The 26,276-nt window shown below is 53.1% G+C and overlaps 1 protein-coding gene across 1 annotated transcript in view; it reads right to left on the bottom strand.

Moving 5' to 3' along the window:
• Positions 1–4,118: 4,118 nt before the first annotated feature.
• The window catches only part of Mgat5b (alpha-1,6-mannosylglycoprotein 6-beta-N-acetylglucosaminyltransferase B), a 64,311-nt gene continuing 42,153 nt past the window's right edge, over positions 4,119–26,276 (bottom strand). Inside the window, exons 9-18 of the mRNA XM_041636117.1 lie at positions 25,894–26,025; positions 24,537–24,670; positions 20,074–20,204; positions 19,331–19,336; positions 14,362–14,517; positions 12,917–13,063; positions 12,666–12,782; positions 7,149–7,223; positions 5,907–6,163; positions 4,119–5,584 (exon numbers count right to left, since the gene is read on the bottom strand). Of these exons, the coding sequence (XP_041492051.1) occupies positions 5,386–5,584; positions 5,907–6,163; positions 7,149–7,223; positions 12,666–12,782; positions 12,917–13,063; positions 14,362–14,517; positions 19,331–19,336; positions 20,074–20,204; positions 24,537–24,670; positions 25,894–26,025 (1,354 nt within the window). The 3' untranslated portion in view covers positions 4,119–5,385. The remainder of the gene's footprint in view (positions 5,585–5,906; positions 6,164–7,148; positions 7,224–12,665; positions 12,783–12,916; positions 13,064–14,361; positions 14,518–19,330; positions 19,337–20,073; positions 20,205–24,536; positions 24,671–25,893; positions 26,026–26,276) is intronic.

Here is a 26,276-nt window from a genome sequence, read left to right on the forward strand (position 1 = left end):
CTAAGAGCAGCACTGGGTCCTGCCACCTCCCCAGCATCAGCATGGCTCCTGGTACAGACTGGCTGTTTCTACCTCCTGCCCTGGAAACCCACCACACCTGGACTAGGGAGGGGCTGGGCCCGGCATTCTGCTCCTTCCTGTCCCCTTCTTTGACTATTCAGAGATTCCTCTTATAGTCTCATTAATCTCTACTGAATAATTAAAACAGGAAATTAATATTTTCATCATTACTGTATGCATTTTTTCTTCCACAGCTGACCTCACCAGAGCACTGAGTACCGGAGTAAGGCCTCCGCTCCAGGGGTGGAGGGGCTGAGAGCTCATCTCCAGTTCAACACAGGACCAGCTGGGCTGTGTGCTCGGAAATTGCTTTTTAATTGATGAACGGATGAATGAATGGGCAGACAGAAACAGCACTTTCAAAGGCCAAGACAGCTGTTTGGAAGTTTCCAGAATTAGAGCTGACTCCATTCTCCTCTGGGCTGCAACGACGTCGGCCTTTTGGTTTTGGAGGCAGATCCTCAGGTAGTACAGGCAGGCTTCAAATTTGCTCTGTAGCCAAGGATAACCTTGAACTCCTAACCCTCCGGCCTCTACTTGCTGATTGCTGGGATTACAGCCAAGGGCCACCACACCCTACCATGGGTTCAGTGTGTGCCTTTTATTAAAATGAAATAGGATCTGCTGGGACTCTAGAAGCTTAGATAACAGCCTTGAGCACGCTGGTCTCTTATTTCCCGCCCCTTCAGGCCACCTGCCACCAGAGGGTACTTGCTGTCTTCCAGCTTTATCCAAAAGGTGGATCCTTCTGAGACAGGTTCTCACTGTGCCATCCTGTGTAGACCAGGCTGGCCTCGAACTCACAGATATCCACCTCCCTTTTTTAAAAATATGTATTTCATTTTAAATTATGCATCTGTGTGGCCACGTGCGTGAGAGTGGGGATACCTGCTGAGACTAGAAGAGGGTGTCGTATCGAGCCCCTGGACCTGGAGTGACAGGCATGACGAGCAGCCCGATGTGGGTGCTGGGAATGGAACTTTTTTTGTTGCTGTTTTTTTTTTTTTTTTTTTTTTTTCCAAGACTGGGTTTTTCCGTAGCTTTTGGTTCCTGTCCTGGAACTAGCTCTGTAGATCAGGCTGGCCTCGAACTCACAGAGATCCGCCTGCCTCTGCCTCCCGAGTGCTGGGATTAAAGGCGTGCATCACCACTGCCCGGCTGTTTTTTTTTTTTTGAGACAGGGTTTCTCTGTTACAGCTCTGGCTGTCCTGAAACTCACTCTGTAGACCAGGCTGACCTCGAACTCAGCTATCCACCTGCCTCTGTCTCCCGAGTGCTGGGATTAGAGGCATGCACCACCATCGCCCAGCAATGAACTTGGGCCATTTTAAGAGCAGTGTTCTTAACCAGCCATTGCTCCAGTACCCAAGTGTTTTTAATTAATTTGTATTTATTTATTTATTTAATATATGTGTATGCCTGAGTGTCTGTGTGTCCACTGAGGCCAGAAGAGGACATCAGATGGACCCCCTGGAACTGAAGTTACTGATGGGTGCTGAGAATTGAACCTGGGTCCTCTGGAAGAACAGCCAGTGCTCCTAACCACTGAGCCATCCCTCCAGGTCCCAAAAGTGGGTCATCAGAACCCTCTGAGCCCTGTAGGGGGCTGGTGGATCTGGAGAGGGAAGCAGAAGCAAGGGTTGTAGCAATCGGCCTGGCCCCCGTGCAGGCAGCCAGGGTTTGCTCTTGAAGGTGTAGGTACCCAACTAGTCCCAGTCACAAGTCCCCCACATCAACCCAATGAGCCTTCCTTTCCTCAGTCTTTTCAAAGAGAGCCAGGAATCAGCAGCAGGATCCGCAGCTTCAAGCAGGTGCCCACGCCATCTGGACCCCTCTCGCCAACATGTGACCTGCCCACCTCATCCCTCCCCTGGAGAGTGGGTCTCAGAGTGCAGGAGCTCTGTGGACCCTCTACTGTGCCCATCAGTCACCTACACACCTTTCCACTTGGATTAACACAGGGCTCTCACAAGCTGAGGATAGGCCCAGCAATAGCTGCCCCCCATTCCTCAAGGGTCAAGGTCAGGGTCTGAGTTTGGCACATTGGCTTTGGTCCCTGCCTCTGGCCTTTCCAGTTTCCTGCTGTGGGCTCAGCTATGGCATCTCAGACTCAGAGGCCTATTCTGACCTTGGGCTTCTCCACCAGACCCTTCCTGACCCTCCAGGGAAGGCCCCTCCCCCAATCCCAGGTTCCTCCACAAAGCTGGAGGCAGAGAGGTCAGAGGGGCTGCTGGGGAGCAGAGCTGGCTTCCGTTGGCTTCCACTTCAAACCAAAGCTTAAAAGATGCCACTTCTGCCGGGCGGTGGTGGCGCACGCCTTTAATCCCAGCACTCGGGAGGCAGAGGCAGGCGGATCTCTGTGAGTTCGAGACCAGCCTGGTCTACAGAGCTAGTTCCAGGACAGGCTCCAAAGCCACAGAGAAACCCTGTCTCGAAAAACCAAAAAAAAAAAAAAAAAAAAAAAAAAAAAAAAAAAAAAAAGATGCCACTTCTAATTACACCAGAGTGCAATGTGCCCTGAAGCCTTTTGTAGTAAACGGTTCTCAATAAATTCAGTTCTTCATTCATTATTATTAATTATTTCCCTGAGTCAAAGCAAGCAGGAGGCAGGGCCCTGCTCAGGCCTGAGCCCTCACAATGCTGTCAAGGGACAAACATGGGACTCTGACGCTCGAGTTGCTACCCATGTAGGTTCCCGTGAGGCTGGCCATGGGCCTGGACTAGGCGGGGCCAAGGCAAAGAGAACCGCAAACAGGAGCGAGGAAGTCTGCAGCTTGCGTGCTATACACTGTCCATCGTGGCCACTGTGAAGATGCTGGCTGTCTAACAAATGGCTTGCAAAATTCCTCCAAATCGCACATCCCACCCCCCTGAGCCCACGGGAGACTCTGACCAGGCTGGGGATGTGTCTATGCCCAGTGGGATGCTTGCCTGGCATGTGTGAAGCCTGCCTACCAGGGTTTGAGCCCAAGCACTGAACAAAAGTGAGGGCGGTGCTACACACCCGGCATCCCGTCAGGATGCAGAGGCAGGAGGACCAGAACTTCACGTTCTTCCTTTGCTACATAGGGAGTCTGAAGTTAGTGTGGGCTACATAAGACCCCATCTGAAAAATATATATAATAAATAAACAAGCAGAATAATCATTAGCATCTTGGAAAAAGGTTGGTGCTGCTGGTACTGGGGGCCAGAGTGTTCTCTGTGTGGGGGTGGGGATAAATGGTGACGTGGGTCTTGTGAGTTGCAGGACGCTGACCAACCCTGTATCACCCAATTACACTGACCGGCTGCCAGGTAACTGGCCATCTCCCAACTCAGGACATAGTGTGCCTGGACACCCCACCCTCAGGGACTAAAACTGCCCCCCGCCCCCACCTGTGGAGAATCCCTGGCTGGAAGGAGGTCCCCTGACTTTAGATGTCTCCATGTATTTAAGCCACATGCAAACACCCAGACCCAGGTCCCCACGGCAGCTCTGAAAGGGTCCTGATGTCACAAGCCATGTGGCCGGAGGAGTTATTCAACTCTCCGTGCCTGTTTGCTTACCTGTAACACAGGAGCTGGGCGGCACAGACCTGCTAGGATGACATCATCTGACAGGACACCTGAGCTGGCAGTGAGAACTCAGACACGGTCCCCACCTAGGGTTTGCTCCCCGTAACAGGAGTGGGGCGGCACACATCTGATAGGGTGGCTGAACTCGGATATCACAGTCCCAGCCCAGAGTCCTACACAGTGAACCCCAAAAGCACCAGCACGTCTCTGGTGGGTGACTCTTCCACAGTGGGCTGATGCTCTTTGGCCTCACACCCCCACGTTCTGCTGAGAGGCCAGCTGAGGTGGGTGGGTACGGAGGGAACACGGACAGGAGGGTCCTGTGGCCACAGTGCTGGAAGGACTTCTTCTGGGTGCAGGCAGCACCTCATTTTCCAGCCAAGTCCCTAGTGCCATGTTCCATCAACACAGAGCTGCATTGGGGGACCCTAGCCAGTTCCCCTATGCTGGGCGAGCCCTGGAGGTTCCGGGAAAAGACAAACAACAAACCAGCACCCGCGTGTTTCTTTATCATCTCACATCCCAATAAAATATTTATTTCAAGAAATAAATCTTTAAAAAAAAAGAGAGAAGAATGTCTCTATTGCTTTCCTCTGACGGTCAAATCCTCGGAATCACAGGTCTCTTGCTGCCCTAGGTTCTGCTGCCACAGGGGCTAACCAGGCCAAGGGGGCACCCGCAAGTCCCATGCAGGCTGGTCCTCCCTACAACTGTCTGGGCCCAGGGAGCCTGCCTTCCCGAGGCTGGGGGGCGGGCCATACATGAACAATGGCAGTGTTCCTGGAGGCTTGGCTGGACTTTGCAGGCCCTGGGGGTAGAGAGGGAAGGGCGACCCTGGACTGGATGGAGGTGGGCATGCCACTTAGAGATGGGTACTGAAGTCTGGAAGTGGCCTGAGGCTGCGGGAAGCAGGAGGGAATGACGAAGGTGGGGCCTGGATGGGTGGGAGCCATGAAGTCGGCTAGACCTATGCAACCAGAACCAGAAACTTCATCCCAGCCTGGCCGGCCAAGAGATACCAGGAGGCTGGGAGTGGCGTCAGAGCCTGCAGAGGATGCCTTGGTGGGGTCTGGGCCTGTTTGTTGTCAGAGACTGTAATGGAGATGGCTCCCGGAGGGGTAGAGATGGAGGCTGTGGACCAGTCACAGATCATGCCAGAACTGGGTCTCAGAAGAGGCCCAAAGTGAAGCCCACTGGAGGAAGCAGGAGTGAGGGACAGGGAGGAAGGACCAGGAGGAGGGCAGTGTCCCTCCCCCAGGCTCCCCGAGTTCTCTGCCCTTTGTCCACACCGAACAGCTGCAGACGGACAGACAGACACACTGGCCCTGCATGAATTGCTGCATCAGAAGAGGAGGATGTGGTCCTCACTGCAAGCGTGGCTGAGGCCTGTTCTCCATTTCTTGATATCTCTGGTGAACTAGGGGGCAACACGGCCATGTTCTTGGGGATCAGAAAGCCTATCCTGAGCCCAAGAGTGGTCAGGGTCATGTCTTCAGCTGATCCAGACCTCAGAAAGCAAGGGATCTCCGTTCACGTGCTCCTGGGCCCACCAGACAGGTAGGTCAGCCCATCTGCTTAGCCACGAGTCCTGTGATGAGAGCAAGGAGCCTCCTAAGATGGAGCTGCTGCCTCCTCAGCCCCCTCTTCCTGCTCTTGGCCAGGGAACAAGGCTGCAGCCAGGAGACACGCCGTGAGCATGGCTGCAGCTCAGAAAGTGCTGGTGCTTGCCAACCGGGGGTGGGCAGATGCTGGGCAGGGTGGCCTCCGACCTCACAGGCAGCCCTGGCACAAGGCCACCTGGCCCTTGAGGAAGTCACGGCACGGGCAGAGCCTCTGGTACTTGGTGCTGGCACCGGCACAGCTGAAGAGCAGCGGCTCTTTCTGTAGGTAGCACTCTTGGCCGGGTTGGGCAAAGGCGGGGTACAAGTGATGCATTTCCCACTCTGTGCTGTCACAGGGCACCTGCAGCCTGTAAAAGCACCACCAGCAGCATTACTCTTGGGTGAGTGGGTGACAGCTGGCCCCAGCTTAGCATGACCCACCCCCTCCCTGGACCAAAGGAAACACAAGTCACAATTTGAAATCCAACTGTCAGAGCTCAGAGAACCTATGGGCCTGGAGTCTTGGTGACCAGAGGAGAGATGGCTGGGCAGGGCCAAAGGAGGTGGAAAAGAGCAAGACCAGAAGGGACGTCCTCTGTGGATTTGGCTGATTCAAAAGCATTAAACCCCCATCTACAGGGAAGCCAGGAAGGTGGGAAGGTGGGGACACAGGCAGGGCCTCAGACTCACTTGAGAAATGCATCTTGGCTGTTGAGATAGGGGAAGAACGAAGGCTCGCAGACCAGCCCATGGTCCAGGCAGGTGTCCGTGCAGGCCCTCCCAGGGGCCGCCAGCCAGGCCCGGAGAGAGTGGGTAGGGGGCCAGGCTCCCGCAACTGAGCTGATATTCTGGGCCCACTCGAGATGAGTGGCATTAGGAGCTAAGACAAAGGGACTTTGGGAGGTGTGGGCTGCTGGGGGAACCGGGCTTGGGCCCACACAGAAGTCCTGTCAGGAAGAGAGAGGTATTAGGGAAGGGAATGGATTTTTCTCTAGAGTGCTCAGCACTACAGTTTCAGTAAGGACCACTACTGGGCACTTACTAAATGCTAAGCAGCCTCAAGTGTTATTCCCATAATACCAAGTAGCCCAGAGAATGGATGCTAATTATTGCACGAAGCCTAGAGGACGTACGCCAGGGACTCATGACTGGATGGCAGAAGCGGGCTCTGAACTCTCACCTGCTTGGGAGTTATCTACCCTGCATGACCTCACTTCTGGGGTCAGAGACACGGCTTCAGCCTGAGGCCCATGAGCCCTGCTCAGCACGGGGACAGAGCCTCGTGCTGGCCTCCGAGGCTCTTCTTGGGGATCTCAGATTCTTATCTGTAGAGGGACACTTCAGAACCAGTCTCCAGGTCCTGACGCTCACACCGTGGCTGGTCAAAATGCAGACATACACAGCATCTGCCTAAATCTAACAGCCACAGCCGCTGTCCCCAGGATCCCAAGCCCCACAGTTCTGCATCTCCTGGTTTTCTCTCAGGCCACCTGCAGCCTATGACGGCTCAGATCATCGGATCAGGGGACATAAGAGCAGGCCATCCCCGATCTCGGGGCAGACCCCTACTCCAGGCCCCATCTCACTGATTCCCGTGAAGGTGGCGAGCAGGGGCTCCTATCTGTTCCATTCACTCAGTTATCAAACCGAGAAATGATTTTTTGAAAACCCGGCCTGTGGGGCAGGGTGGGTGGGGACTGATATCCGTGACTATTGCATCCCATCACTTCAGCTGGGGTCGGGTGGGGATTGCTAGCCACGATGGTTGGATCTCATCTTGAGTCCCCGCGGTGGAATGAGGAGCTGGATGAATGGCTTGCCTATGACTGAAGTCTACATAGATCCCAGCATCAGCATGGCCCCAACTTTAAATTCATAGGCTTTGGAGTAACAGCCTCAAGTCCCTGGGGCAGAGGATGCAGGGTGACCCACCTGGTGTTGGATGTAGGCATGGATCCGTTCCAGCATCCCTGTACACGTATATTCATAGGGCAGGTAAGGGTCTACCTGTGGAAGAGATGGGCAGAGGGACCTGGATGCTGGGGCCATACCCGTGGGCGGCAGCAGAGACCAGGCTGACACTCTCAGCTCGGAAAGCCAGCCAACCATCCACCTGGTCCTCTACTAGCTCACACTGCCTGTTCCCAGGGATACGCTCAGGGTGTCAGTTCAGGATTCGTACAGTCCAGCCCTCCGGCTCCACCTTCTCCAGGCCTCATCCTTCCCTTTGCAAAGCCCAGCACTTCATCCCCTCTCAGGCATCACCTACCCCTGAGCCATCCTGAGCCTGCCCGTTGTCCTTGGATGAGGAATGTGTTCTCAGTGGCTGTCAGCACCCTAGCGGTCCTCTCCTAGCACAGGCTAGCTCCTGAGTCACCGTTTCCTATTCATTCCCCATCTCCTGCATGACCTGCAAAGCCACTGAAGGTGGGGACTGTGGCTTGAGCACCGAGCCCCGCTGGTCTGTCACAGGAGGTCTGTCAGCAGACGGTCACAGATGACGAAGCAACCGCCCTCATCCTGCATCCCACACAAGGTACAGAGCATTCCCACCAAGGAGCACAGGGCACTCACACATCCCAGTTAGAAGGAACAAGATGAATCTTGTCATACCTCCCGCCTAGGTACATGGCTACATGAGATGCACACCCCAAAGAAAGGCCCTGTGGCATCTGTACAAATGCCTGGAAGTGGTACGGCAACCTAGTCTAAGCAGATCGGAGGAGTAGGTAGGGCACAGAAAGATTGCAGAAAAGTCAGGCAAGGCGGCAGGTTCCTGTAAACCCAGCTTCGGTGTGGACCAGGAGAGAGGGGATCCCTGGAACTCACTGGCCAGACAGCCTGGCCAAGTGGATGAGCTTCAGGTTTACTGAGAGACCCTGACTCAAAAAATGAAGGCTCTTGCACAGGGCCTGGGTTAGATTCCCAGTACCCACATGGTTGCTCGTGATCATCCCTAACTATAGTTCTAAGGGAGCCGACAACCCTTCTGACGTCTGCAGGAACCAGGCATGCATGTGACACATATGTACAAATGCAGGAAGCATACTCATGCACATAAAATAAACAGAAAGGTGATTTTATTTAAAAAAAAAAAGGTGGAGATTAAGAGAGGAAAGACGCCTGACATTGATTCTGGACCTCACATGTACCTGCACACATGTGCACGTACATATACATACATGCACACATACCATGCAACTCACACATACAACCCAAAAAATATATACACAAAACACACAAAACATCCTGGCAGTGGTGGCGCACACCTTTAATCCCAGCACTCAGGAGGCAGAGGCAGGCAGATCTCTGAGTTTGAGGCCAGCCTGGTCTGCAGAGTGAGCTCCAGGACAGCCAAGACTACATAGAGAAACCCTGTCTTAAAAAAACAGAAAAAAAGAAAGCCCCACAAAATATACAACAACATGCACAATACATACAACATGCACATAACAACACAACATACCCAATGCACATAATAAACACACAGCATACAAATTAAACACTGCGCGCGTGCACACACACACACACACACAAGTGACAAAGAATCTAAGAAAACAGAATTGAGGTCAGCCTCCTGCCTCCTCCTTGCTTTACTGCTCAGCCCTTACTGCTACCTCAGCCTTCATGGGCCCAGCGCAGAGCCACGTTAGAGGAGGCCACTGGCCCAGAAGGGCAGAGGGCAAGAACAGCGGTGTCCGGCCACAGCGGTCTGGACATCCATATCACTGTGCTCCACCCAGCCTGGCTTCTAGGGATGTCATTTCCTGCAGACCACATCAACAAGCGGCGGTGAAACTGGTCAGCAGGATGAGTGGCATTGGAACACCTAGTAGGCTCTGCTCCCTGGAGACCCTACCTCCTAGGGGGAGAGTCTTTCATTGTGCCAGTAGCCAAGGGTCTACCCTGGACACTGTGACATTCCTGGGGGTGAGGGATGGGGAGCCACAAGTACCTTCAGGATCCCTACCGGGCTGTCACCTCCGCGTCTGAACTAATGTCCTTGTGACTATGACATGACTGCTTTTGGGGTGCAGACCTCCAAACAGACCCCTAATTCTCACCAGCCCCAAAGCTAAGGATAGTATCTGCTAGCACCCGAGACGGTCCACAGGTCCCTGTTTTCCAAGACCTGCCCAGCTTAGAGTTCCACCAATGCATCTGAAGTATGTTGAGGCATTATTTTCTGTGTATTTAAACAAAACTCTATGAAACTATTACCACCTTGGAACATGGTCTTGGTGGTAACCTGAATCTGTGTTCTTTTGTCAAGATCACACATCAGAATAAGCAATCTCTTTGAGGTAAGAGTCACGTTTTATGTCAACAATAGCCAGCATCCCCAAGAGGGGACAGCCACTGCTCGTTCTGACTCAGGTCCTGCTGCCTCTGACCCTCAAAGCAGTATGCTGCTGTTCTGACTGCACCAGGGATGACTACCAGGCATTATGGGTAGACTTCCTCCTCCTGAGGCTGAGGCTCAGAGATCCTCCAGGGCCCACATCCAGCGGCCATGTTACTCCAGTCACCTGTGCTGCCTTCCCAGACTCAGCCCTGTCACACCCTGTCTGGTTTCTGAGCTGACGGCTTGGGACGACCTGCAGCCAGCTGCTGCCCAAGCCAGAACCCCCACAATCAGAACAGAGTTCAAGGAGCCACTGAGCTCTGGTCGGGGGTCCCTCTTAGGGCTTGTTGGGGAAGGTTTAGAAGCAACTATAAACAACCAGCCTAGGGAGGGGGATTCCCCTCCACAGGAGGCTCCTGGGCTCCAGAGTGACAGCAAGTAGCTCTTGTCACAAGCAACTCAAAGGTCCCCTTTGTGAGGGGCATTTCCAGCCAGACCAGCCAGCTTGAAGCTCCTGCCAGGAGCAGCGGCTGAAGATGACCCCACTGGGTCAAACTGCAGGAATGGCTGTCATCTTCTGACAGTGACAAGGACTAGTCCTGTGCAAAATGGGTGATGTGGAGGGTCACGCAGAGGCGGCACGTCACCTCCCGTCCTCCCACCTGGAACATCCCCATCTGGACCGTGTGTTCACAGGCAGGAGCCACAGCCCAAGCCCTGCGTTTTCTTCAGGGTGGGGAGTGCTGGCCTGGGAGGCTTTGGTCTCCTTTGCCAGCCCCCTGGTTCCTCCTTCCTCCCTCCCTGAAGAAGTGAAGACTTGCAGAACAAGCCTGGCCATTTGCTTATGGTGGCTACATTCCCCGGAGCCCCTGCCAGCTGTTCAGAAACTTATCGACAGTCAGTTAACCAGAGTGCCTGTTTGACACACAGACTTCAAGGCCAAGGCTGGTTCTAAGAAATCAGCCTAGGTGGCTAGCACAGGCTCTGAGCTGTAAGTTCCCAGCCTATTGAGGCTATGCAGCTCAGGGTGCCCTGGAACCCCCAACCTTCCTGTCTTAGCTTCCCAAGGGAGTGGATCTTTGTAATATTTGAGCCCCTCTGGGCTATAGGGGGCTGATTTGGGGTCTCTCCGAGATGGATAATACCTATTGAATTCCTTCGTCTTTTGTTCTTATTTTATTCTAATTTTTAGATTAACTAACAAAATTGAAGAGATGCCCAGGGTTTTGTTTCCCTTTTCTAAGACAAAACAAGACTCAAAGGGTAAATAATGCGACATTCTCTGCCACTACACAGCTCATCTCTTAGAAGTCCCAGTGTAAGGGACTCCCTGTGGCGGGGGGGGGGGGGGGGGGGTTGTGTCCTCCCACAATCGCCCGCTCCTAAGCCAAGGCAACACAGCTGAGTATCTCTGAGACGCTTCCAGAGACAGTTAAGGGGCAGAGTCACCAGATGGGTGGGGCCCAGATGGAAAGAAAGGGAGACACCAGCCAGCACCGGCGGATATTCTCACGGCGTCCTGTGATCTGCCACGCCCTCCCCACCGAAATGGACGGAAACCTCTGAAACACTCAGCCCAAAACATTTTAAAATAAGTTTTCTTGGGGAAGCTGGAGAGATGGCTCAGCGGTTAAGAGTACTGGCTATTCTTGCAAGATGTTCACAACTGTCTGTAACTTTAGTTCCAGGGGATGGACCCCTGTGGGCACCAGACACACACCTGGTACACAGCCATACACGCAGGCAAAACATTGGTACACATAAAAATAAAAAGAAATACACCTTTTAAAAAAGTGTTTGAGGCTCTTACAGAGAACCTGAGTTTGGTTCCCAGCACCCACAACAATGGCTGACAACAGCCTATAATCCAGCTCCACAGGATCTGACACCCTCTTTTGGCCTCTGAGAGCGCTCACACTCATGTGCACGTGCATGTGGGTGCACACACACACACACACCCACACACCTATAAATAGAAATAATAAAATAAATACGTTTTTAAAAAAAGAAATAAGTTTTCTTGAAATAAAGTGCTGAGCCTGTAGGAGCCAGCCATGAGAAGCTAAACAGAAACAGACCACCCAAAGGAAGCTCTTCCAATCATTATCACCTGCCAATGTAGGGCCTAGCCATAAGCTTAAAGGAGTCTCAGTAGTTTACCCCGAAGCAATACCTGGTTGCAGGAAGGACCATAAACTAAGATTATCTGGGCACCACCCAAGAACAGACCATCCAAAGGAAATGCCTAACATTTCAACCATTGAAGATAGGATCACCTGCCAGCACATACTCCCCAGGACACCCCAAGACAAATGTCAGCCAATCAAGCAAGGGTCCTGAACCTTAGAAACCCCTCACCCCCACCTTTACTACTATAAAAACCCAACTCCAGCTGAGCTCCGGGCTCTCCGTTTATTCCAATACGTTGGACAAGTGGAGAGCCCGAGTTTGCAAACTTGCATAAAATAAAGGCTCTTTGCTTGTATATACGGGACTTGGTCTCCTTGTTGGTTTTTGGGGGACTTCACGGATCTGGGCATAACAAGCCCAAGGAGTGACTGGAAGCTGTGATACGTATGTACGGCCCCCTCTCCCCTCATCTCTCATATGCGCACACACCAGGCCTCCCACACTCACTAAAGGGGCCCCAGTGCTCCGCTCTTGGTATGCAATAGCCAGTCCCTGAGCCAGTTCCGTGGACATACCTGTATGACACATGGCCTAGCCCCTGCCAGGTTTGCTGAGCTGAACTTGCAAGAGAGCCAGCGTCTCCAGGACAGCTGCTTGAAGGGCACAGCCCTCCCCACACACCCAGAGAACACCTGCTAACTTATGCCAAGAGGAAATGATATCTGACCCACAGCTGCCAGATAAGAGTGTGCAGGCTGCTCACGGCAGGGAGTCACTCTCTCCCCTTACCCACACACCAAGTTTGGGAGTGGGGACCCATGCCTCCTTTTCTAGTTCACGTGGTTGGATTCAGGATTGTGCTAAGCAGGTCCAGGCTGGACGCCTTTCCAAAGTTAGCCCTGCAAGCCTAGGCAAGTTCCCTAGGAAGTTCCTTTTTCCAGTTACAGGGAAGAGCCGAGGTCACAGAGTCTCACCTGGGTGTTCATGATGGCCTTGATGGCTGCTTCAAACTCCTCGGAATTGTTATAGTCGACAGTCCACACGTGAGGCTTGCCGATGAAATTCTCTGCGTAGGGATGCTGGGAGAACACCTGCCCGGGACCAACAGGCGGCTGCTTCAGCCTGCAGCTGGCCTTGGCTCACGCACCCACCCTGATCCCTTCCCTCTACGCACCCCAACGCTCCATCCCCTTCTCAGGTTCCCAGATCTGGCCCTTCTGCTCACCTCCCTGGAGGTGGGCTTGCCCCGGAAGAACTCGTGGTTGAGGGAGCTGTGGGGCGGGCTGAAGCGAGATTGAAGGAAGATGCAGCCGTTGGCGATGGCCTCCAGGGGTGCTGGGCCCTCGTAGGGAAATCCGAACCCTATAAAGAGCTGGAAGCAGAGGGCAGGCAAAATGGCTCCAAGGGTAAAGGCACGTGCCGCCAAACCTGAGGACCTGGGCTCAACCTTGATAAAAGCATGTGTGGAGGATTGCATCCTGCTCTCCAAGGTTGTAAGAGCGTGATGCTGCAGCTGCGCTCTGACCGGCTTGACTGAGGCGCAGGGACCCCTCTGCATTCAAAATACAAACCCAGCGCGCTCCTTATATGGCTGTGCTCCCTCTCCCTTACATGGCTGTGCTCCCTCTGCAGAAGTAAAACTTCTTGCCTTTCATGAAATACTCTGCACTGTGTGGTCATTTTCCTGGGACCCCAGACCCACTCATACCAGGGATGATGGTGGAAGGAGAAAACCGACTCCCAGAAGCTGTTCTCTGACCTTGTAGTACACGCCTGACCCCAATTCTCCAGCAAAACAAATAAATGTTAAAACAAAAACTGGGTGGGGTGGGGTGAACCACTGATCAGGGAGATTGGGCCACCTCAGCCCAGGACTCCAGAAACCAGAGAGGCAGAGATGGTCTCGGCATTCATAGCAAACTGCAGGGGGCAGTATAGATGAGTCACTGTGGGCTATAAACACGCCTTTCCTCTCCATGGGCCTCAGTTTCCCCATTATGGAACGAGCAGTCTGGCTTTATAAATGGCGTCTCCTTGCTCCATCAAGCAATGCTTTTGGTGGGGAAGGAGGAGGCAGTGTCCCCACCCCCACCCAGGCTATGCAGGCTCTGAAAGGACCTTTGAAAGAAGGTGTTAAAATATTCATCCTGTAACTGACTACACCGGCTCCAGGAAGGAGCTTGGTAAGTAATTCTGAGACCCGAGCCACTGTGTAAGGTTACCTCGTCCTTCCTCTCCCGACACATACATATCGGAGAGATCTAAGGAAAGACCAGGAGGGACTGGACTCTAGTGGGAGACTTTCTGGCCTCAGACGATACTCCAGGGCCAGCCACAGGCTCATCCCCAGTGAACCAGTTGTAGCTGCAGAGATCCAACTCTGGGAGCTCGTAGAAGCAGCCCTCCAGAACCAATGGCCCCATGGAGACTAGACAGGGTCTCCTCAGCCTGTGTGACTGCCCCTCCGCAGCTTTTACAGTTTGCCCAGCTCTGGGATGGAGAGGGGAGAGCCGGACAGTACAGCTCCCACTCCCCAAGTCCCGGATACCTGCGTGTCTGCCAGGATTCTGGGCGGCAGAACACATGGAAATGTCCAGCTTGGTGGATGCCCGTCATCCATGGCTGTGGCCTGCAGGGATGGGACAGTGGCCTGAGGTCCTAGAGCCTCACCTTGGCCTTACGCAGCAGCTGCTGGAACTCAGGCTGTGGCAGGAGGCCATGGTTCTTCACAAAGGCAGGGACCTCGGGGGGCCGCTGGCTCTCATAGTACACGGTGCCATGGATCTCCATGTACTTGTTCAGGATGGCCAGAAACTTCTCCTTGCCCTGCACAAGGAGGGGGAGACAATGGAGACTCCCTCACTCAAAAGGCAGAGCTGGTACATCAGGCACCCCGGCTCCAGGGTCAGAAGACAGGGACTCATCGTGGGGTGATTGTTAACTTGCTGTGGAGACACGGGCAAGGTCCCTCTCCTCTCTGGCCCTCCAGTTTTTCATCTGTGAAGTGCAGGGCTTGAGCTAAACCAGAGGCATTAGGGTTGGTTCTGGCCATGGAACTGACTGGTTTCCAAAGGCGCCCATGGAGACCCAATACTTAAATGTATCTGCGAGTCTAAATGCCCTGAGTACCTGTGGAGCTCTCTGGAACTTCCTCACACACTCACCTATACACCCATCCATCAATTCAACCATTAACCTGTCTACACACACACCTTGTTCACCATCCATCCATCCATCCATCCATCCATCCATCCACCTTTTCACCCCTACATCCACCCACTCATCCATCCATGTCTCCATCCGTCCGTCCATCCATCCATCCATTCCCTGTCCACCTGTCCTTCCACTCGCTCATACGTGTATCCCTCTTTTCATCTAGGAAGGAGGTGGAAGTTCTAGATTGGAGACTTATTAGCTGAAAGAAGTGAACTAGAGTGGCCCCCACAGGTGCCACATTCTGACTTGAATTGTTTCAATTGATATAAATTATTGAAATGACCTGGGACTGTTAGGGCCCCAGCTACAAGATAGGAATCAAAGCTTCCTCTCTGGAAGAAGACGGCATCAGCTTTGACTTCAAATTATTCTTACGACTTTTTTTCATATTCATTTCTAGAACATACAAAAATTCAAGGCAACCAAAAAAAAAAAAAAAAAACCTTACGGAAAACCCAGAAGGCTTTGCAACAGAAACGAACGAACAGGGTTAGCTAAACCCCATTTGGAAGTTCTGGGCACTTAAAATGGGTGGAATAACTTTGGAAAAGAATATGAGCAGAAGGAGCTATTGTGGGGTCTCCTTGTGCACTGTAAAGACATCTCTGTCAAAGCACCTTCTGATTGGTTCAATAAAGAGCTGAACAACCAATAGCTAAGCAGGAAAGGATAGGCAGGAAGAGAGAGAAAATCTGGGGAGAGGCGGATTCACCAGACAGAGGAAATGAGACCCACAGTTCTGAGAAAACATAATGAGCCACTTGGCAGAATATAGATGAATATAAATGGGTTAATTTAAATTATAAGAGCTAGTTGAGAACAAGTCTAAGTTAAGGCCAAGCTTTTATACTTAGTAAGAAGTCACCGTGTCATTATTTGGGACTTGGCGGCCCAAAGAAAGACTCGTTACACAGAGCAGCTGACCCCAGGTCTATTTGCAGCAGGAGTGGGGACAGCATGGTACCAGCATCAGGATGACACAAAGGTGAAGGGGATGGGACATTTGAGTCCAGACAGAGAGCTCACACCCACAACTGCCTCACTGCTGATTAGGGAGGGTGTCTCTGAGGAGGGAGAACGCACTGTGAACAAGAGATCCCAGGCATTTGCCATCCACACGCGAAGAAAGAGAGAAGGGGTCCAAGCCCGGCACCCAGTGTGGTTAACTCAGAATTGGAAGAATTTGAATCTGTATATCCCACCACATGGCAAAGTAACCTCAAAATGGATCATGGACTCAAAGGCAAAAAACTGAAGCCATGAAACTTACTGAGGGAAGCCGAGAAGAGCTGTGGCTTTGGGACGTGAGGCAGGGCAATACCGCAAGCACAAGCAAGAGCATGCAAATTTAGTGAATAAGCAAAATTGGCCAAAACAACCTGTCTGCAGACCAAAAGCACAGCAATGACGCGCACTCCTAGCCAATCACAACACGCCAGCAGCGACCACCAGTTTCAAAAGAACCAACCAAAAAACGTTCCTGCGGCAGCTTAATTTCCCTAACCCAATAAAGACCCCACCCCCACCCTTTTACAGTAAAGAGCCTTTACGTTGAAATCTCTCCAGTCTGTGTCCTTGCCTCTGCATATTCTCACCCCCAGCCTCCCAGGAAACAGGCGGCAGCAACAAGACCACAACAGGGATAAACAAAGGCTGGTTGGCCTTAGCACCATCCATAAAAGACAGCATTTGCTTTCTCCTAAAGTCAAGGTTTAGCCAGGCGTGGTGCATACCTGTAACCCCAATACTTGGGAGGCTGAGGCAGGAGAATTGCCACAGAATGGCCTGAATACATAGTAAATTCAAGGGCTTCTGGGTTACACGGCTGGCAAGACCCTGTCTTCAGAAAAGCCAACATAGCAAAAATGGGATTCTGTGCACTGCCAAAAATACCCTTCAGGAACACAGGTGAGGGGCTGGCAACTTGGTCCAGCAGGCAGAGGCACTTGCCGCCAAGCCTGACGATCTGAGTTCAAGTTCAGAGACCATATGGTGGACGGAGAGAACCAGCTCCAACAAATTGTCCTCTGGCCTCCAGGAGAGCTCTCTGGCTCACACAAAATAAGGAAGTCAATGTAAAAAGAAAAAAATTAAAAGGGGGTCGGGTATTCCAGAAAAAAATCAGAGACAAAGGGCCTCGGATTAGGTAAGGAGAGATGTGTGGTACATTTCAGTGAACTCACCTCTGTTTAAAACAATCCTAACAGCTGGTGTATGGCGGGCATAAAACAGCAGACAGGAGCCAGGCGAAATTAAAGCAGGATTAGGGTCTCGTAGTACCCAGCACAAAGGGAAAGTATTTGCTTATGTGGTCCTCAGTAAGGTAGGATGCTGGCTGCTCTCTGGGGCCACGGGTGAAGGACAGAGAAGACCAGTGGCTAACCGGAGGGAGGCGTTTAAATACAGATCAACACTGGGCCAGCAAGATGGCTTAGTGGGTAAAGGCACTTGCCATCGAGACAGTGACGTGAGTTCAATTCCTGGGACCCACAGAGCGGAAGGAGAGACCTGATTCCTGAAAGCTGCCCTCTGACCTCTGCGTGTACGCATGCACGCACACACACACACAGGGGCATGATCACACAAAGACTCCAGAAATAGGTATCTGTAGCGTATTCGCGCTCCTCCACCTGTCTGTCAGAGGTCACAGTTTTCTCTGCTCTCAACGGGTGTGATGGCTCTAAGTTCAGATCACCATTTGTCTTCTGTCAGTGGCTGTCTGGGTTGTCTGCTGTAAGGCACACTTCCCCTGGGGCCTGCTGGATACCTGTCCTTAGCCCGCTGCACCGTGAACTCTGACCCCCAGCCCCTCCTAAGCTCTACAATCAACAGTCGCAAAGCCATAGCCCCCAGCTGTTTTCTGCAAACCGAGACAGGAAGACCTGCTTAACACACACACGCACGCACGCACGCACGCACGCACACACGAAACCCCAGATACCTCTGCACAAGACACAGGAGATACAGGGCCTCCATCCTCCCTCTTCCCACAGGCTCTCCATGGCACCTGTCCAGGACAGGGCCTTCAGCTCTCATCCGTCCGTCTCTGACACTTTCTAGTTATAGACACTGGGTAGATGCAGTTTCTTTGAGGTTTCTGATTGAATAGGGCTGATCTGATCTGGGCTGTCTCCAAAGCTGGACTTTCATCCGCCCACACTTCCTTCCTCCACTCTCTGTTGGCCAGGCGTTCTCCCCACTTGTGCCCCTTCCCTGGTGGCCTCAGCAAGTTCTGCTCCAAGGCCTTCTCTCTGTCCCTAGACATCTCAGCAGGATTTTGGACCTCCGGTATCCCCAGCCACGCCACAAGCCGCCATTGTTCTGGGAAGGCTGTGCAGAGCCGGAGTTCAGCAGGGCAGCTCTGGGCTCAGCTAGATGTGGTTGTAACACCTTCTCGGCCACTGACTCACGCTATAGCCTGTGAGCCCCGCTTTCCCCATCTGTAAAATGGGCACAATGCCATAATCACCACCCAGGAGAAGAGCAAGGAAGAAGGCACTTGCCGGCCCCCTGCATTGCTTGGCGTTGACACAAATGTCAGCCTCTGTTATCACGATGTCAGTGTGCTCGATGAGACACCACCCAGCACCTTCCTCAACAAGAACCCAGACATGAGGTGGACACACGGTGGCTTGGAATGAAACCACTCTGTGGTGTTCCTTCAAACTGGGTGGAGCCATGTGATGGAGACCCAGTCTCTGGGTGATACAGGAGACAGCCCCACTCATCCCTCCTCTCATTGACTGGGGTTTGTCTTTGAGGACGAGATGTTTGATCCCGAGCCTGTGACAGACTCAGGGTGAAGACTAAACACCATGTGTTACCAAGGAGCCATGTGGCTCTGCCTGGCCACCCCCTGAAATTGTGAGAGACACCCATCTTGTTGGACCACTATCAACCTGTGACAGCTGACCTAATGCTACCTATCCAATCGGGCCCGAGGATTCTCAAATGAGACAACTGTGTCACAGCTTGGTGCAGGACACTAGTTACACACCCTGGGATGACCCTGACCCTGTCATCTTTCCTGTCTCTACCTCCCAAATCTTGAGATTACAGGTTTGTTCCAACCATGCTGCTTACGGGTCCTAGGGCCCGAACCTTGGGGTTTGTACGCTCTAGGCGAGCACTCTACCAACGGAGCCACATTTCCCGGCCCAACCCTGACTTCACAGTCTGCCTCCTGCCTGTCTTCTGTCCCTCCCACCCTCAGCCTTGTCTGCAGCTGTGCCCAGGAACTTGCCTGTCCTCACCGGGATCCAGGGAAGACTGCTCCTTAGACCCTGCTGTCCCCAATCACTCCTCCCCACCCTAGGACATCTGTGGAGCTAGTGTCAGAGTCCAGGGCACCCTCAGGGACCCCACAGTGCAGTCACTACGGGAGTCAGGCAAAGGCATGCACGTGGGGGCTTCCGTTCCATACCTGGAGCTGCCTCATCACCATGGAGCACAGGGGACAGAGAGAACAGGTTAGTAACCAGAAGCAGCCATCAGCCCTCACAAGCATCCCAGGATGGGGGACCTAAGCTGGAAGGTAGGATTCTAATTTCTAAGTCCCACCCCCACCGCTCACCCCACCAATTTCCACTCTCGCCTAAGTCTTCCTGTGGGATTTGTGGCATTCATCAGTTCCTAAGGTGGGGGTAGAGGGTTTCCTCTGCAAAGCAGCCAGGCAGGTCTCTGGAAGCAGTCCAGGGGGGTGAGGGGGACTGTCACCATCTCATTGGGGACTATCCTGAACCATTAGGAAGACATATAGTCTGTCCTCCGGGGTGCAGAGCAGTAGACGGAGCTGCAGCATTCTGGATTCTCTGCAGCCATGCCTGAGGCTTCAGATGAGGACTGCAATCACATGGGCTTTGCAGAGACAGGGCTGGGCAAATCCTGGAATTGTTTGGCCTGAGCCGTCACAATGTGGACGTGATCTGCGCTAGAACCAGGTGTAGTGTGGTGGCCAGCACTGTCATGGACATGACCTGTGGGGCAGGCACTTAGCGCAGTGGACACGAGGCTTGTGCCAGAATGGGTGTGGTCTGCACTTGTAAAGGCATGGCACATTCGGTGGGTACGTCCAGCACGGGCACGGGTGTGACCTGCACTCGGGCAAGCGCTGTTCTGCACCAGACATGGTACGGTCGGCCGGGCAGTGGACCTGCCGGGGCTCACCTTCCAGATACTCGCCTCCTTGCCGTACACCACTGCCATGTTGCTGGCCTTGCTGTCTTTGATGAACTGCTTCTCCGTCTCATTGAGCTCCTCGGACACGAAGCCCATGAAGGAGTTATCTGGGGTGTGAGCTACAGGCCGGCCGTAGAGGGAAAGTCGGGGTTATCAAACAGACTTCCAAGCAGCAGCCCCGGCCTCCCTGGATGGCCTGTCCCAGGAGTTCCTACTGAGCACGTGGGGACAGCACCCGTGGGTGAACTGGCCTGGACTAGAGACCGTCACAAAGCTCAGAGCAGAGAACCTACAGGGCCACCTGGCTCCCAACTTGTTTTAGGTTGACTGACTTGACTCTGGGTAGCATAGCCAGGACTACCATCTCTGCTCAGTCCCTTGTCTAGGGCACTATCTCCATCTTGGCTTCTTTCTCCCACCACACACACATCACCGCAGGGCTTTCTCCTCCACTTATCCCCTCCCCTTATCCCCAGGCACACTGACAGCTGTCCACCTGTCTCCAAAGTTATTTTCTTTAGAACAATCCTTTCTGACTCAGGTCCCATCAGGTTCCTAGACTTGCCCAAGATCCCTCAGGCCATGCTCCCTCTCGCAATCTCCAGGCTCTACCGACTCTGCCCTGGGGGCCTAGTCTTTGACACTCCCTGACCGGAAGTTCTACTACACACCACTCAGTTATTCTTGTCAGAATAAGGTCAGGCTACCGCAGTGTCAGCTCATCTGTGTCCCCAGCTCACCTCAGTGTCCCCAGCCAAAGCACTGCCTCGGTCACACCTCCAGCCTTTGTTCTGCCTGGCCTAAGCCCCTCCCTTTTCTGACAGGATCCCCCCCCCCCCACTGCTCCACACACCCCCTTCACCTCCTGCCCCCATGAGCCTCTCTAGGGTCCACCAGCCTCCCCTGGGGGCCCCTGGCTGGTTTCCTGTTGAGAACACAACAGAGAATTAAGACAAAGATATCCTAATTCTCTACCAGAACCAGAGCCCCAGGCAGGGTCTGGCTTCCTCACTGTCCCTCAGGGGCCAAGTGAGTTTTATCTCTTTTAAATAATGTATTCATTATTTGCTTAGATTTTTCAGAAAAAGCATCATTATTGCATTATTGTTCAAAGATTACCCAATACATACAATTTGACCAACAGATTATATAATCAAAAGGGTTCTCTCCTTATTTAAGTAATACTTAACTTAATGAAGAAATTCTTTCTCCTGCAACAGTCCGCAGTACTGAGCACAGCCGAGGTTCTAAGATCAGATGTGGGTCAACCTGCCCGTCTTAAGAACCAGTCACCAGGTCTTCTCTCTTGTTCCCTCCCACGGGTCTGGCCAGCTCTGGTAGCCCTCCTGGGAGGTGCTAGGACCTGGAATCCCGTGTCTCTAGACCCCACTGCCTTCCCACATGGGTGGAACTCTGGTGAGTGCCGGCTGTCAGCAAGGCATGCTCAGCTTCCCGGGACACCCCAAACTCCTGTCACCCCACTTCCTACTCCAGATGCCTGAGATCCGTACCCTAGCCTTCCTCAGCAGGGGGAGATGTGCTAATGAGACAATGTGGCCAGGGGGAGTCCCACAGGTGATCTTAGGTTGTCTTTTACCTCCCCTGTGTAACTGGGATGACCCAGACCCTTTGAGTCTCCTGCTTCTGCCTCCTAACTTCTGGGGTTATAGGTGTATGCTGTATGCCCTGCTTATATGGCACTGGAGAGAGAACCCAGGGTCCTGCGCATGCTAGGCGAGCCCTCTGCCAACTGAGCCACATGCCCAGCCCCTGGTGCTTCCAACCACAAAGCCTGGGAATGCTCACGCCCCTTGGCTGGTTACAGACTAGACCTAGGCCTCTTCTTGGCTTTAGGACGTGAGGAGGAGCCCTGCCCGGAGGCCCAGAGCTCTCTGCGTGGGTAACCAGTCTGTTATCACCTAGGTTCTTCTCAATGTTAGCAGTACCCCCTCCCCAGACAGGCAGCCAGACCCTCTCAGACCCTCATGGATGGATGGATGGATGGATGGATGGATGGATAGATCCCTGGATGCCTCCCTTCCCTCTGCCTCCAGATGGACTGGCAGCCTCCCTGTTCTGGTGGCCTCCCTCAGTTGAGCAGTTGAGGACACATCAGGACTGCCCTGCACTAGACCAACTCCAGCAGAAGGGACAGATTTAGAATATAATTAGCTGAATCCGTCAGTGTGAATGGACAAGGAAGCGTGGCGACCATAAAAATAGCAGGGACAATTAAACAAAGAACTCTAAGGGCAGGTAAAGGTTAGGCCGAGAGAGGGAAAGAGCCAGCCTGGGCTATTCAAGACCCTGTCTCAAAATTCTAAGAACAGAATAATTATAAAGTGAGCAAGCATACAATGTTTGGAACAGAAGCCGAGGGGATCATAAACAATGGGAAAAATTAGAAACATTTGACTTGGGGTTCAGGAAAATCAATAGGAGTTTGCAAGTCTGGAACTCCAAATTCAAAGAGCTTTACCCTGGGACAACTCTTCATTTTCTCATGCAGGTTCTTTTAAAATATTTTACAGCATTATTAATTGATTAACTGCATGTATGTATATGTGTGTGCCCTTGTGTATTATGGTGCCTGTGTGGAGGTCAGAGGACAGTTTGTGGGAGTCTGTCCTCTCCTTCCACAGTGTGGGTCCCAGGGATTGAACTCAGCTCATCTCACTTGGTGGCCAGCACCTTTACTTGGTGAGCCATCTTGCCGGCTCCTTCTTAGGTTCTTGCAGAAGCCTCTTAGCTGTCTTCTGCCCCCAGACTGATCTCTGCCCCTTTGTCTGTCTGCGGTCAGTCAGCACACTGTGCCTGCAGAACACAGTGGCACTTGCCTGGTCCCCCAGGCTCCTGCATCACCTTTATAACTTCTGAGTGGATCACCACCTGACACTCAAATCCCACATCTTTCCCTACTCAGGGGCCTCTGCCCTCCACTTCATATCTTTTCCCTCCGGACTTCATTCTGCGTTATACCAGAATCACTCTCTCCTCTGGGACCCACAGAACTTCCAAATGCGCTCCCAGCAAAGAGGGGTCTCCACAGAGCGCTGTGTCCCCAGATAGGTCACAATACCTCTCTGGGCCTCTGTCTCCTCATCTAGAGACTGCAGGGGCTGCAGGAATTGTGCTCCCTTTCTGAGAACTAATGCAGTCATTACTCACTGCCCATGGTCTCTCACGTCTGCCCAGTGCAGCCTGAACCTAAGCTGCTGACAGAAATGCCACAAGTTTGCCGCTTTGAATAAAGATCACATCCTCTTCACGTCCCCGGGAACTGCGTGGAACCCACTCTGCTCTTGATTTAGACACCTTCCTAACGAGGCGGCTTATCTGGCTTTCTGGCCCAGAGCCTCTGAAGTGTCACAAATTAGATGCTTACGATGCCACTCTGCTTGTGGCAGCGGAGGAGGGCCAGAAAGATGTTTCGGGATGGAGGAGGAGCCTGCTGCCAAGCCTGACAACCTGAGTTCGATACCAGAACGACAGATTCCTGCAGGTTGTCCTGACCTCCACACTCTTGCCATGGCTCCACTGCCACTGCCCCCATGTGCATAAATTAATAAATAAAAGATATTTATTAAGTGACACCAGATAGACTCTTAATCAAAAACCACACAGGAATAAAATCCCAGCACTTGGGAGGCTGAGGCACAAGTTCAAAGGCAGGCAGGAGTACATATTGAGACCATACTGAGATCGTACCTCAAAGTTTTAAAAGTGGGGGAGACTGTTGGTGCAGCTGGTCTAACATGCACAAGGCCCTGTGTGTGTGATCCTCAGCACCCGAGGCAGAGGGGGGGTGCGGGGGGGGGGGGACGACAAGATAAAAATGGCCAGCACTCAGCCGGGCAGTGAACTCGGGAGGCAGAGGCAGGCAGAGCAGATCTCTGAGTTTGAGGCCAGCCTGGTCTACAGAGCGAACACCAGGACAGCCAGGACTACACAGGGTAACCCTGTCTCGAAAAACCAAAAATCAGTCAACTAAACAAAGAAAGCAAACGGCTGTTGCCGGGCTCCTAAGTCTGACCTTCCTTAGCCGCCTTCACTCCCTCCCTCCAGGCTCACCATCCGGAGCCTGAAGGAGTTTCCACGTTCTTCACAGCCTTCCAGCTCATCCACCTGCTTCATTACCATCCCTCCCAGCTTCTCTGGTTGGTTTAAGAAGCTTCTGGAAGGCCACTGGGTCCTCTGCTCTGAGCTATGTGCTTCTCAGAACTCCCAACCTTGGGTCAGCCACCAGCCTTGGGCATACCTCATGCAGTCTCTGATTCCTGCTTCTCTTTACCCACGGGGATGGCAGGTGCTTGCTGAGTTCATCCCACTGGCCCAGGAAGAAGGGGCACCCACCCCTTCACACACAGGGTGGGGGAAGACCAGCCCCTGCACTTATGGGGAGACCCAACCTGTACACTTGGGGAGACCCCTTCTCTCCCGGTATCACTCACGGAACATGGTCATGAACTGCTTGGGGTTAAGGTTCCAGTAACCCCAGTTGGTCCGGTAGCCGTGTAGTGTGGCATACTCCTCGTGGTTGTATGCTGGCTCTGTCCCAAAAGTGTCGATGACTCGAATTCTGCACCTGTCCTCCCCCAGAGGGAACAAGGATTGAGATCATACCTTTCGGCATGTCCCTGAACTAGGGGCGTCTCTGTGGCAATGTTGTGTCTAGGTCACGGGAATACAGTACTCGGCGGGAGCTTCACATAGGGGCTGCCTCACCATGTGACCACAGCAAGAGCTTCACCCTCTCTGTGCCAGTTTCCCTGACAGGAATGAGTCCAGCTGCCTCAGGGTCGCTTGGTCACTCTTAATGTCTGGTCCCTGGTTGGTACCCAGAAGCCAAACCATCACCTCCACTGGAGGAAGGCTAGGAAATGAGGTGGTATCTGAAGGGCGTGGGACATCCCCTCATTGCTTACGGTCATTTATAAGTTATGCCTTATTGGGAAGAACAGTGCCCATGAGTTGGGTCCTGGGGACCTGGGCTTGGGAGACTGCCCCAAGCTTCCTCAGCAAGGGTGGCCCCTCCTAGGTTTCAAAGGGGTTCTGACCCTGGCCTCCCTCCTTCACTGTTATCCCCCCAGCCCCAAAGCTTCTTCTAGTCTAAAGCCCAGAACTCCTATAGGATCAGCTAACCTAAGGCCAGGTCACCTCTGAGGCTCCAGAAACCCCACCCGCCCATCCTACCCCGAGTGGCTACTCAACAAAGGCGCTGACATTCAGACACCCCCACACAAAGCTGCCAGCGATCAGCGTTCTTCCGGGTGACCCAGAATCTTGCAGACTGCTGAGGTCGGCAGGATTCCTGATTCCCGGGGAGAGCTGGCGGGGTGGGCAGGATGGCGATGCACAGACAGTCCACATTAATAATAAAAGCAATATCGCTGGCCGTCACCTTCCTCTAATAAAAATCACACCGGGTATTGATGGCATTAGAGCACGGGAGTGAACAGCGGGGTTCTCGGTGCTAAATGAACCCACTTCTGCTGGCTGCGGCACACTTGCCTTAGCTCCTGGGGCTACTGAAGGGCATTGGCTGCCTCTCCCACATCAGGGGCTCTCTTTCCCACCCTCCTCACCCTCACCCCCTGGGATGCCTCAGGCCCTCCATCCAGGTCACCTCTCATCCTACCAGGCTCCAGCCCCAGCCCGCAGAGGGATGGACGGCTCTAGAGGGCTGTCAGTGATCTGGTTGGAGTGGGAGGGCAAAGGCTGAGACAGGAAGGGAGGGGGTCATGTAGTGCTCCACCCTTGCAGGAGGGAAGGCATGGGCTGTGGTCTCAAGGGTCCCTGGCCTCTCACCGGTACTTCTTGAAGGACAAGCCCATGTGCTGTTTCATCTGCTGAAGGCCATGATAGTCCGTGTAGATGAGGTCAAAGGGCAGAGGCACGGTGAGGGGGCAGTTCCCCCGGCCTGGCGGCACCCCTAAGTTACTGAGAGAAGAGCCCATTAGAGCCTGAACCCAGAGAAATCCACTTTATCGCCAGCCCTGCGCCCATCCCGTTCCTACAGCCCAGGATGGGAAGTGAAGGGAGATGGCCCAAGGGCAGGGAAGGCAAGAGCACACACTCAGAGATGCATCAGACGGGTGGCCCCATACAGCGGTATTAAGTTTTCAGTGCACATGGGCCTCTACCTAGGAGCGGGACACACACACACACACACACACACACACACACACGGA

Source organism: Microtus oregoni, unplaced genomic scaffold (genome assembly GCF_018167655.1).
Source record: "Microtus oregoni isolate MIOR12 unplaced genomic scaffold, Mior012 000048F_ref0000485, whole genome shotgun sequence".
Lineage (NCBI taxonomy): Eukaryota > Metazoa > Chordata > Mammalia > Rodentia > Cricetidae > Microtus > Microtus oregoni.